Raw genomic sequence first — 12,899 nt, 5'->3', positions numbered from 1 at the left:
TACAAAAGTGGAATTTCTCTCAGTGGTAGCACAATAGCCAGCTACAGTGGGGCATCCAGGATTGTTGGCTTTACATATTGTGAGGAATACGTAGGTGGTTGTGCAGTGTGTCATTGGGTTGAGGAGGGACATGGACTTGACAGAGAGGTTCTGGGATGGGCGTAAGGATTTTGGAATGGATGAAAGGCTATGTTGGACTTCTGTGATGGGATCGCTATGGCAGAGCTCTTATGTGAAGAGGCAGGCAGCAGTTGGTGGAAGCCTTCTGTTGGGTAGTCACTGTGATTCATGGTAACAGTGGTGGAGCCTTTGTCTGCAGGGAGGATGATTGTGGGGTAAGGGTATGTTTTTGGGTTGTGTACAGCTGTCCTCTCTTCTACAAAAAGGTTAGTGTTCTTAGGAATGGGCCTGGGGGAGGATGTTGAGGCTGAGTTGGAGGTAAGAAATTCCTGGAAAGTGTCAAGGGATTCGTTAGGTGGGAGGGAAGGTCGTAGTTGGATGGTTGAATTGGGAGAGGCAAGATTATCAACAGTGTTTTGGGTTCAGAATGAGATTTTCACTCTGCAGTGGAGTGTGTACTGGTATGAAACTTCCTGGTAGATTAAAACTGTTGTGTTTTGGATTTTTTGGGTTGTGGATTTTGTGGAGTGTTGGGAGTTTCGGAGGATGAGACAAATTGAAAAGGTCAGCTAAGCAGATTATGGATGCTGTGAGGGTTTAACAAGGGGTTCACTGTGGGTAGAAGTAGTGTTGATGGATAGCAGTGCTTCAAGGTGGGAATGTCAACAGATTGGACAGTTTATGAAGGTGTTGTCTGAAATACTCTTGGAGGATAATGGTTTCAATTTTGAAGCTGTGGTGTAGGTAGTTAGGATTGTTTAATAAAGTATATTGCAGAGGGAGCAGTGGTGGTACTGAGATATCTGTGCCACGGTGGTATGCTTCTGCAGTATCATATTTGTTGTGAATAAGGACTTGGGGAATATGGAAAGGTGAAGTTATTAAGAAGGAGGGATGGGATCCAGGAAATGGATTTCTTATGGTTAGCATTTTTGGGAGAGGCAAGTTGAGGGCTCCATGGCTTAGGCAGCATTTATGGAACAGAATGAGGGACTGGGTTTTGATGAGAAAAGGGATACTTTTCTGAACTGACGCAGGAAGATGGAGCAGTGGTCCATTTGGACTAGGATGTTGCTAGGAAAACAGGAAGTGATGCAGGACTTGGATGAATGAAAACATTAGATGGTCTTAAAGGAACTTGATAACAGAGTGTGATTTTAAGGAATAAAAGGGGTGCAAGAAATTTTGTTGAGGACATGAGAAAAAGGAAATGTCTAAAATTCTGCCAGGAGAATCTGTGTGGAGAGGTGGGTTGATTTGGAGATGAAATACAGTGGTTAGTCAGAGGCAAAGCCACCTGTAAATGTAGCCATGTCATTGTGGACGTGTCATATGGCAAATCTACTGCAATCACTGTGCAGTGTTTTATGTCAGCATGACAACCAAACAGGTGTCCACTGGAATGAGTGATCACCACCAGACTGTAGCCAAAATCAAGAGTTGACCACCCAGTAGCTCCTCATGCAGTTGAATGCAACAGCCTTGATTTCAATGGCCACGTCCCAACCTGGGGAATTATCTATGTGAACTACACAGAAGGGAGTTATCCTTCCAATGTTTTCATAACCTTCCTGGCCTCAGTCTCCTTTAACCAACTATCCCCACACTATCCTCCCAACAGTTTCCCTTTTCTGTGTTCTCTCACTACCTCCCACTTAATGTCTCCATGTCACCTACATTGTCTGCCATTCCCCACCACCTCCAGCAGCTGTGCATCACATGCCTAGCTTGTACACTGGCCACACCTCCCTCCCACATCCCTAGCCAGGAAACTGATGTTTCCCTCCAAGCCTCTAGCTACCCATCTCAACACCTCTTCATCCCTCCCTCTCTCCCTCCCTCTCTCCCTCCCTCCGACACAAACTTCCACCCCATCCGCCAGACAAACTGCAATCATGACATTTTGCGTCCGGCCGGGACTACGTAGATGCACAGACGTGTATGCATGTGTATTTCATATGTGTACTTCTCTTGTAATGTGAAATATGAATGATTCTGGAAGCTAGGAAGTTTTCTTTCTCTTTTGGGTGTGCCTTTTGATGCATCAAACTTCTTCTATTTGGTGGATGGGCTTCTTTTACTCCTAAATTATATAAATATCTAATTCAGGTGGATTCGAGGAAAGATATACCAAGTCGTGTGTAAATTTGTATAAGAGTGGGCCATCCTGCTTCCTTTGACAATCTTAAGACAAATGTGGAGGTCTGAATATGTAAATATTAGATAATGTATTGCTTGGAGTACACATGGTACACTTTTCTCCTGTGTGACTTCATGACTCAGCACATATTTTGAAAGGATGTACTGAGTGTATACGACACAGAATTTAGTCAAGAAATGGAGGGGAAAATGATTTTATAGGTCACAAAAATCCTTACCAAAAATGTGACCAGTAGTATGTTTATTGCTCTTAGTTGCACTACTTAGGTACAGTTCTTCATATTTTCTCTGTATTTGCTCCAGCAGGATTCATGCAGTACTATTTTGCATTTTACATGTGTTAAAATTAGGGTTCAGATACCCATGACAACAATCTTTACTTTTTCCCTAATAGAGATCTGCCAATGGGACAGGACCTATTGCCAGCTGGCAGCATGAAGAGCATCATAGCATGCGGCAGTCATTCTGGATTAGTCAGTTAGGTGTGTGATAAAATTATTCTAGTTTGCAGAAAATGTCTGACTCAGTGGTATTTACAAGGGACAGTTGTACACATGACCTGCTACCTTTCATGGCCCTCTGTTCTCAATTGATACATTGTCCGTATGGCAGAGAGTAACAGATGACCCACAAACAACTTACTTACTGAGATCATCATGGCAGAAACTGCACAATAGATCACACATTGACAATTTGCTCATTTCTTTACAACTCAGAATGTTGAAAGGAATGTACCATCTTGGTGTACTGAGCACTAAATGCCAACCGGTAAGTTCTATGTATGTGGTATTGCCCTATGCTGTGTCACGGTACAGATAGTGAAAATTTCTGTTTGTTACAGCTGGTGTTTTCATGCAATGTATCATTTAGTTTGATCCAGGCACTTTGTGGGTGAACATGGAATGGTTAGACCACAATAAAATAAAGGTGACTGCCAAGAATGCATGAATGTTACATTTAGCTTTTTTCGTTGTTGTGAAGAGATCACTTCTGATGCTCTGCAAAAAATTGTGCCAAGGTATCACATAAATTTGCATGCGCTGTCTGTCTATGTTGCGGTTGTGGTCTCACTGGTTTGATACAGCCCTCCACACTAGTTCGTCCTGTGAAAGCCTGTACAATTTAACCCCCTCCCCACTTCTCCCCAGTACTAAATCAGTGATCCTTTGATGTCTCAGAGTGTGTCTTATCAACCGATCACTTCTTTTAATCAAGTTATGCCACAGATTTCTTTACTCCCCAGTTCTATTTAGTACCTCCTCGTTGGTTACATGATCTGCCTATCCAGTCTTCAGCATTCTTCTTCAGCACCACATTGAAAAAGCTTCTAGCCCAGTTGTCCCTGAAATGTTTATCGTCTGTTTTTCCCTTCCAAACAAGGCTACACTCAAGACAGATATCTTCAGGAAAGACTTCCTACCACTTAACTCTGTATTTGATGTTAAAAAGTCTCTCATCCAGAAACAGTTTTCTCACCCTTGTCAGACTACATTTAATATCCTTGGGCATGAACCAGAGCACATTAAAAAACAAAAATCACCCAAGCAAATGCTTCCAAGAGATTTTATTTATTATAATACCCAATCCCATGGCATGGAACACATTGGGAACATATGGATAAGCTTGCAATGTAGCCCTTTCACTTTTAAGTCTGAGCCCTTGGCCATTAGACTAACCTCTTAGGATCATAAAGAATGCTGAAAGATAGTTAGTTCTGCTGTGAGTGAAAGTGGAGGAACTTGTAGGGAAGTGGTTCCAGCCACACTCTGCATTTTTCATTCCAATACATTATTTGCTTGTTTTGTGATTTTGTGCACACTATTTACCTTGTTGTAATGAGTTTTTCTGGTGCCTAGTTTGTTTACAAATTTTAAAAAAGCAATTGCTTTTGTTTACCTTTATTTGTGTTATGTTTCAGAGGTTCGTGACTTGTTTCGGAAGTGGAGGGAGGAGAATGAAAGAAACAGTCGTGAGATAGTTGATTTGTGGGAAACTGTTCTGATGAAGAAAGTTCATAAACTAGGTGACGAAAGTAAGTTCTAGTTGAGAGTTAAAGTAATTCTAATCACATAAAGTTTCATTAATATAACATAATTTGTAACTTCCACATAATTAGCTGCATAACATTAAATTTTATCATGCTTTATACTCATTTAATACTCTTGCAGTTAGTCAGTAAAATTATATCCATTACAGCTGACAACAGCACCCATTGTCTGGGGGTAGCATCTTTGATTCATAATCAAAACATTTTCGGTCCCGGGTTTGAATCCCGCTGCTGCTTAAATTTTGATTAATAATCAGCATTGGTGGCCAAAGACTTCCAGCATAAGAAGTCACCCTCATTCTGCGAACGGCCGTGTCAAAGAGGGTGGAGGAGCGGACAGAGTTTCAGGGCACTCTCTTGTCCGAGGGGTGGGAAACTGCCCCTAAAGGCGGAAGAATCAGCAGTGATCAACGGCATTAGGATGCAGAAGGCAATTGAAACCACTGCATTAAAGGCATGTAACATGTATCCACAGGACATGTGGCCTGTAATTGAAGAGGTGTCATGATGATCTCTCAATTGGCAAAAGATACCGGAATAGTCTCCCATTCAGATCTCCGGGAGGGGACTGCCAAAGGGGCAGTTACCATGAGAAAAAGATGGAATAATTAATGAAAGGATAACATTCTACGACTTGGGGCATGGAATATCAGAAGCTTGAACATGGTAGGGAAACTAGAAAATCTGAAAAGGGAAAAGCTAAGGCTCAGTCTTGATATAGTAGGGGTCAGTGAAGTGAAGTGGAAAGAGACAATGATTTCTGGTCAGATGAGTATAGGGTAATATCAACAGCAGCAGAAAATGATATAAAGGGAGTAGTATTCGTTATGAATAGGAAGTTAGGGCAGAGAGTGTGTTATTGTGAACAGTTCAGTGACAGGATTGTTCTTATCAGAATCAACAACAAACACCGGCAACAGTAGTTCAGGTTTACATGCCAACATCACAAGCTGAAGATGAAGAGATAGAAAAAGTGTATGAGGATATTGAAAGGGTAACACAGTATGTAAAGGGATATGAAAATCTAATTGTTATGGGAGACTGGATTGCAGTTGTAGGGAAAGGAGTAGAAGAACTCTGTTCAAGAATCACAAGAGGAGAAGGTATACATGGAAAAGACCGGATGATATGGGAGGATTTCAGTTAAATTACATTGTGGTCAGACAGAAATTCCAAAATCAGATACTGAATTGTAAGATGTACCCAGGAGCAGATATAGACTCAGATCACAATATAGTAGTAATAAAGAGCAGGCTGAAGTTAAGACATTAGTCAGAAAAAAGTGGGATATTGAAGTACTAAGGAATGAAAAGATATGGTTGAAGTTCTGTAAGGCTATAGATACGGCAGTAAGGAATAACTCAGTATGCTGTACAATTGAAGAGAAATAGACATCTATAAAATGGGCCATCACAGGCATTGGAAAGGAAAACATAGCTACAAAGGAGGTAACTACGAAGAAACCATGGGTAACAGAAGAAATATTTAAGTTGATCTGTTGCGGGGTGTTGATGGTGGAACCCAGGACTCCAGACGGCCGAGCTGAAGCCAGGACCCACCGCTCCGTATTTCAGCAGGAGGGCGAGCAAGTTCATTAGCGCCAAGGGGTAATGCAGAATGATACAGCCGTGTTTGGAAGTATTCCTTTATTCACACAATTTACAGTACCACAAAATAATGGCTGCAGCATAGTATCAGCGTGCTGCCCGCAGCTTTGTCCCACAAGTCCAGCCGGCTCAGCAATTCCTGGTATGCCGCTGCTCCATCATCAAGGCCGCTTAGCTGGGAGTCGGCAGCGCTCTCCCGGTCGCCGCTCGCCGATGCGTCACGTCTTGCGCCGTGTAGTTGCCCACAATTCCGGAGACTGTTATAGTCCCTGGTCCCCGCCACCTTCTGCCCCGTTGGCCTGCTCTCTCTGACCATGGGACAAAAGTGGTTGTACTGGTCACCCGTGGCCCTCAGCCGCCATTGCTCCCAGGACAGGACCGGACTTGAACCTGCACCCTCCTGGATGCGGTGCCACAACTTGCTGCTAATGGTGTTTGCTGGATGGCAACACCCACCGCCGTCCTTGACACTGTTTCAGCGCTGCAGCGCCTCCTGCAGCATACGCCTCGCCCAGACCCCAGTAGAAATAAAGTACAGGTTACACAGAATATTTACAACATTGCTGCCAGACTGTCCCCTATAAGCATAGACTAGCACAGGTCCATCCCGACTCTCTACTGACCTGGCATTCACTCGTCTCTAGCTAAAAGTGCCTGACTATTTATACTTCTTTTCCCCTCACTTCTGACGTAGTGTCAGAGAGACAGAAACTATGGCAGGGGTAAATTCCCATATGTCAGCCACTTACACATCACCCTCCTGGCTCTGGCCTAGTGCTCCGCCTCATACATCGCAATAACTTCAAGCAACCCTGCAGTTCCCTGCCTCGCTGTTGCTTCACACCAAACAAATTGTAAGTGCAATACGCCGCTGCAGCTCCGCTCCATGTTTACTCTGCCTGGCCTACTGGCTGCTGATTATTACCACACACTGCCAGTGGCCCCAGACTTCATTGCCCAACCGTGCCTTTGCTGAATTCTAACAAAATTCCCCTTTCTTATGACTAAGGCTAATACTAGCACAGCAAACCTCCCTCCCTTCAGTAAGATTCGTCTCTAATTGAAATGTAACAGGCATGGCTTGTGACTGCATAAACTTACCGTGTTCAAAAAACTTTTATATGCTACATACTAAAACCAATGAGAACGTAAAAACATTAATCCTACCCCTATACACTTTTTACACTGGTTACCCATGCCGTAGGCAACTGATGTGTTGGCATCTCCTCTACTGGTTCACGTTTCCACACCTTCCGCAAAGCTCAATAAAATAGAAAAACGGCACACCCTGTGGCTGAAATGCTCGCTGTCATTATTCTGTCGGTGCGATACTGTTGTAGCGTTTGAACGTGTTCCAATACTTTATTAACTGTGATAGATCCTTCCTGTGCACGAATAAAGGAATGCAATGTTTCCAAAAACTCTGGAGTTAATGTGGAGTTTAAATGCGTCAGATTCTGTATTTGCAATATGTCCAGAACCCCTTCCCACTACAGCATCGTGCGACATCTTCAAAAATTCCTGATAGTGCACTCCACTCCTATCGAACTCTCTGAAAATAGTCTCCCCCATACAATGACAAAACTAAAACAACAAACAAAAAATGCAACTATTATCTGACCCACCAAATACAAAAAATGCAAATTATCCCTTGATACAAAAACACGAAATGTAATCATGCCATACGATATTACATATATAATAATTTACTGTCTTTGTGACCGTAATGCATACGGAACGTAATGCATCCATTGTTGTTCCTCCGTCATGACTTTCTTCTTCCGTTTGCTTTGCCAAGCCTCTGCAGTTGGGTCACTTACTTGTAATTGAGGTAATCTGTCCTCTATTCCTTTAAGAGGCTTTACTCTACTTATGTGGATAACAGGTTTTTGTTGGCAGTTGCACTTCAACATTTACAGGCGAAGTCATCTCTATGACCTGGTATGGTCCCTGGTACTTCGTCAAGAATTTTTTCGTCTTTTCCTTAGGTGTATATGGATTTGTGATCAGTACCCATTGACCTACCCTGTACTGTGGTAAAGGTCCCAACCGCTTATTCTGTTCTTCCTGCCTTTCCAATGCTTTCATATTGGCCTTCTGAACCCTCTTTCAGACTTTCTGTACTGTTCGTGCAAATTTCCTCATTGCATCCCCTTTAGCTATCGATTTCGGACATAGAACGTCAAACAGTGATGGCATCTTTCTTCCATAGACCACCTCGAATGCTGACATTCCGACCCCTGAATATATTTTGGTGTTATAACTCGATACCATGTATGGAAGATTCTCCCATTCGCCTGTGGATGAAATGGACTGGTCCATAATTTTTTAATTCTCAATAACCAACACAACTGTGTCATTAATTCAGACATGAAGTTTGTTTCCTGATCCGTAATTATGATTTAAGGCACCCGAACTTCAATAACCAGTTATTGACTAAAGCTTGTGCTACCGTATTTTCCTGTTGGTCTGGTATTGTGACCATGGCTAGAAACCACGAAAAGTGATCAATTATAGTTAAAACGTAATGATTCCCTGTCAGTGTTTTGTTATATGGCCCGTAGACATCTAGCCCAATAACTTCAAAAGGTTTCGTACTTGCCTTTCCGTTGCTCGATGACCCCCATGCCCTGAAAGCACATGATCATGGGCCTGCTTTAAGACTTCCTCTCTCAAATTTGTTGGTACCACTACCCGTGGTCCACACCTAGTAACTCTACACGACAAATTTCCCTCCACAATGAAATGTGGTTGAGTTCTAAAACCCCATATACTCCTCTTCCTCTGATTGTGCCCTTTGCCATTCCGTGACACTCTTACCCATTACCTCTAATGCGTCTAACTTGCGACTTAATACATCTGCATTCCCTTGTTTCTTCTCTGGCTTATGAATTACTTCAAAGTCAAACTCACTCAATTTTAGAGCCCAGAGTGTTAACCAACTAGAAGGATCCTCGAGTCCCAGTAATCATCTCAACGCCTCATGGTCTGTCACGACCTTAAACTTTCTACCATAAAGGTAACAACGAAAATAGGTTACTCCATATATTACAGCCAACATCTCCTTTTCCATTGTGGAATGCATCCGCTCTGCCCTGTTTAACTGTCTGGAAGCATACGCCACTGGATGCTCCTGTGCCTTTACCATTTGCCTCAGAACACATCCTACTGCGCCATTTGAAGCGTCACATGATAGGATGAAGTCTTCTTCAAAATTCGGAAACATCAACACCTGACCAGAAACTAATCTCATTTCTAATTCATCGAAAGCTTACTAGCATTCCTCCGTCCATTGAAATTTAACACCTTTCTTTAAAAGCTTTGTTAACGGCTCAGTTATTTTTGCAAAATAATTTACAAATTTATGATAATATGTACATCAGCCAATATACGATTGTAATTGCTTCGTTGTATGTGGTGTCGGAAAATTTTGAACTGCTTCTGTTAACCGAGGATCTGTTTGAACACCATGTTCACTGATTACATGACCTAAATATTTGACGCGTCTGTGCAAAATTACATTTTTCTAAACTTAATGTCAACCGTGCCAACAGCAATCTTCTAAAGACTTCTCTTAAACATGATACATGTTCTGGTACATCCTTTGAAAATACTATAATGTCATCTAGGTAAACTATAAATATCTTTGGTTTCAATCCCCTTAAAATACCATCTAATAATTGCTGAAAAGTGGCCAGTGCATTCTTCAACCTGAACGACATACTTATATATTGATAGTGTCCCACAGAAACAGTAAAATCTGTCTTTGTCCTGTCGTCTGGCGCTACTTCCAACTGGTGGTATCCACTCCGTAAATCTATCATAGTAAAATACTTACATTGTCCCATATTATCCAATGTGTCTGTGATATTCAGAACCAGATATGTGTCCAAAATGGTTTTCGCATTCAGAAACCTATAATCACAACAAAACCTATATTTCCTTGTACCATCCGCTGACTTCTTAGGTATGAGAACTACATTGCTTGAATATGGACTATTGCTATGCTCTATGATTCCATCCCGTAGTTGTCGTTCTATAAACTCCTCTAGTAGCAATTGCACATGATGTGCTACCCTGTATGGTTTCCTAAACACTGGTGTATTATCCTCCGTTGGTATGTGATGCTTCGTAATCAGTGTTGCCGGTAAACCACTCTGAATAAATCACTAAATGTCAATAACAATGCCTCCAATGCGACCCTGTCGCCTCCCTGCAAATTCTGTAATTTTCCCCTCAATTGCACTGCATCGACGTTTTGCTTATGGCTCATATCTAAATCCTCCCTATCAAGGTCATCTTCATCAAAAACCCCCAATGTGGCCAGTAACAGCCCTTTCGAGCAGCTAAAATCCACTCTGCCAAAGTTATCCATACTTACAGGAACCCTGTAATCTCTTTCCACATGACTTGCTTGAGCTAAACTCCTTTGCACAAAACAGTGCACATTATCCAACTCCTCATTACTCGAGAGTGGCTCCATCATGTACGATGTCTCCTTTGGTAAGTCCGTATTTATCGAAACCCAGACTACCTTCCCTGTACCTGCTGGTATGTTATCCTGCTGACTGACCTTTAATGAATCCGTTCGCATTGTAGCTGGCGTCACCTTTACGTTAAGTGCAACTAGCGACATTCGTCCATTTGAAACCGTTTCCCCCATGCAAAACATTGTTCCACTGATTTCCACTGTTTGTTGCCAAAGATCTATCTTCGCATGATGTGTGTCAAGGAAGTCCAGCCTGAGAATCACCGAATACCCCACACCCACACATGGTAACACCTCTACCTGCTCACTAAACTTAGTTCCTGTGATCACAAATCGAAGCACCGTCGTACCCAATGACTCCACTTTATTATCCCCCACCCCATGTAACCTACAACATGGTGGCTCAAGCCTTCTCCTGCTAACCAGGTCTAGACTAATAACAGACACGTGTGCCCTGTGTCAACCAGAAACCTCTGTTCCCTTCCGTTCACAAGCATTCCGTCTGTGCATCTACAAGTGCTTTACCTAATTTCCCTGGGACCACCCTCCGACGGTTGAAGCAGTCCCATTCTTGTTTAACGGCTGCTGTCGCTGAGGTTCCCCCCTACTTTTACTCCTGCAGTTCACTGCCTGGTGACCCATTTTCACACATGAGTAACACCACAACTAATGTTGACACTGCCTCCTAATATGCCCTACCTGGCCACAAACAAAACACTTGCTCCACCCTTTGCTTTGTAGCATAATCTACCTCCTCTAAGTATGTGGCAATCCTTAGAGGTGCCGCAAGGCCACTGGGATTCTCCGTTCTCACCCGATGTGACATCTCCGGCAGTACTCCCCGCAAAAACACGTCTAACGCCCTGTTCTCATCCTCTTGTAACAGCATTTTATTCGTCTCCCCATTCGGTGACAGTTTTAATGTTTGTGCATTTAGCTTTCGAATCCTGCCGGAGAAAACTTTCACAGTCTCATTTCTTCTCATGACTAACGCACTAATTTTTCCTGGGAAAACCTGGTACTATTCTGGTCTCCCCTGCAGGTTCAGGGGTTAGAATAGGCCCGCAGTATTCCTGCCTGTCATAAGAGGCAACTAAAAGGAGTTTCAAACTTTTCGGCCTATATGTGATGGTCCCCCTCTCGGGTTTGACCTACATATTTCCAAATTCTTCCAAAGAGCAAGCCAGTTGGGGAAGGACGCCTTACATGGTCCATTGCACCCTTCGTGCATTGAGACCTTTCTCGTTGCAATGCCGTCCTGCTCGTTCTCCATCACTTGGGCGGGGATACATTCCTGGGTGCGATTTCCACCATGAACTGTGCAGTGTTGCTTTTTGCGTAGACGACAACCATGGACTTTGTTGCACCTAATATCCAGCACGGTAGCCAGTCCGTTGTGGTGGGGGCGCCATGTACCCTGTTGGCCCTGACAACACAGGGATCGCTCTGCTGATGCTTGCGCCGTGAACTCCCCACGTATGTCGAGGAGTAGATGCCTATCTCCCTGGGGCATTGGGAATCCCAGCAATGGCCATCCTGCCAGGTGGTCCTTGCTGAGTCTGGGTGGCACCTGTGGGGAGGGCCCTTGGTCGGAGTGGGTGGCATCAGGGCAGATGACGCGCAATGAAGCGTGGTACATCATCTCTTGCTGGTGGCCAGCCGCCAGCAGTCTCTAAGAATTCTTGGGCTCATTTCAACACTCAGAAGTACGATCCCAAATCGTTCCCCTCCCTGGCCACACCGTGGGAGGAGCATAAGGCCAGGATGGCAGTGACACTTATTCACCCCGGTTCCTAGTTTGTACGAGAGCTGATGGGGAGTCTTTCATGTCAACAAAGCCTTAATTCTTCATAGACCATTTAGAGGACACATTTGGGGAGGTGGAGGGCTTGTCCAAAATGCGCTCTAGGTCAGTATTGATAAAAACGGCATCCTCTGCCTAGTCACGAAGGTTACTTGCTTGCGACAAGTTGAGGGATGTTTCAGTTACCATCGCACTCCATAAGAGTTTAAATGTGGTCTAGGGTATTATTTTCGATAGGGACCTTCTTTTGCAGTCTGATGATGAGCTGCGCGCCAGTTTAGAGCAGTGAGGTGTTCATTTCATCTGGCGCATCCATCGTGGTCCGAGGGATAACCAAGTTGCCACTGGTGCCTTCATCTTGGCCTTCGAGGGTGATACATTAACGGAGAAGGTCAAGGTGATGGTCTACCGCTGTGATGTCAAGCCCCATATCCCTCCCCCTATGCAGTGCTTTAAATGCTGGAAGTTTGGCCATGTGTCTTCCCGCTGTACTTCCAGCTTCACATGTCGAAATTGCGGACGCCCATCACATCCCTATACTCCATGTGCCCTGCCTCCCAACTGTGTCAACTGCGGAGAGCATCATTCACCTTGCTCGCCAGACTGCAGTATCTTACAGAAAGAGTGGAAAATCATGGAATACAAGACCCTGGACAGACTGACCTATACTGA

The 12,899-nt window shown here is 43.7% G+C and overlaps 1 protein-coding gene across 4 annotated transcripts in view; it reads left to right on the top strand.

Annotated features, from left to right (window-relative positions):
* The window catches only part of LOC126356266 (ER membrane protein complex subunit 2-like), a 72,159-nt gene that overhangs the window by 6,601 nt on the left and 52,659 nt on the right, over positions 1-12,899 (top strand). For 2 of the 4 annotated variants that reach the window (XM_050007131.1, XM_050007113.1), the window contains exons 2-3: positions 2,675-2,762; positions 4,199-4,312. In XM_050007131.1, the coding sequence (XP_049863088.1) occupies positions 2,732-2,762; positions 4,199-4,312 (145 nt within the window). In that variant the 5' untranslated portion in view covers positions 2,675-2,731. Of the gene's footprint in view, positions 1-2,674; positions 2,763-2,965; positions 3,049-3,121; positions 3,208-4,198; positions 4,313-12,899 lie in introns of those variants that run through there. The other 2 variants (XM_050007142.1, XM_050007122.1) reach the window with 2 other exon arrangements.

Source organism: Schistocerca gregaria, chromosome 1 (assembly GCF_023897955.1).
Source record: "Schistocerca gregaria isolate iqSchGreg1 chromosome 1, iqSchGreg1.2, whole genome shotgun sequence".
Classification (NCBI taxonomy): Eukaryota; Metazoa; Arthropoda; class Insecta; order Orthoptera; family Acrididae; genus Schistocerca; species Schistocerca gregaria.
The sequence above is the reverse complement of the archived record's forward strand: the minus strand, read 5'-3'. Positions and strand labels throughout refer to the sequence as shown.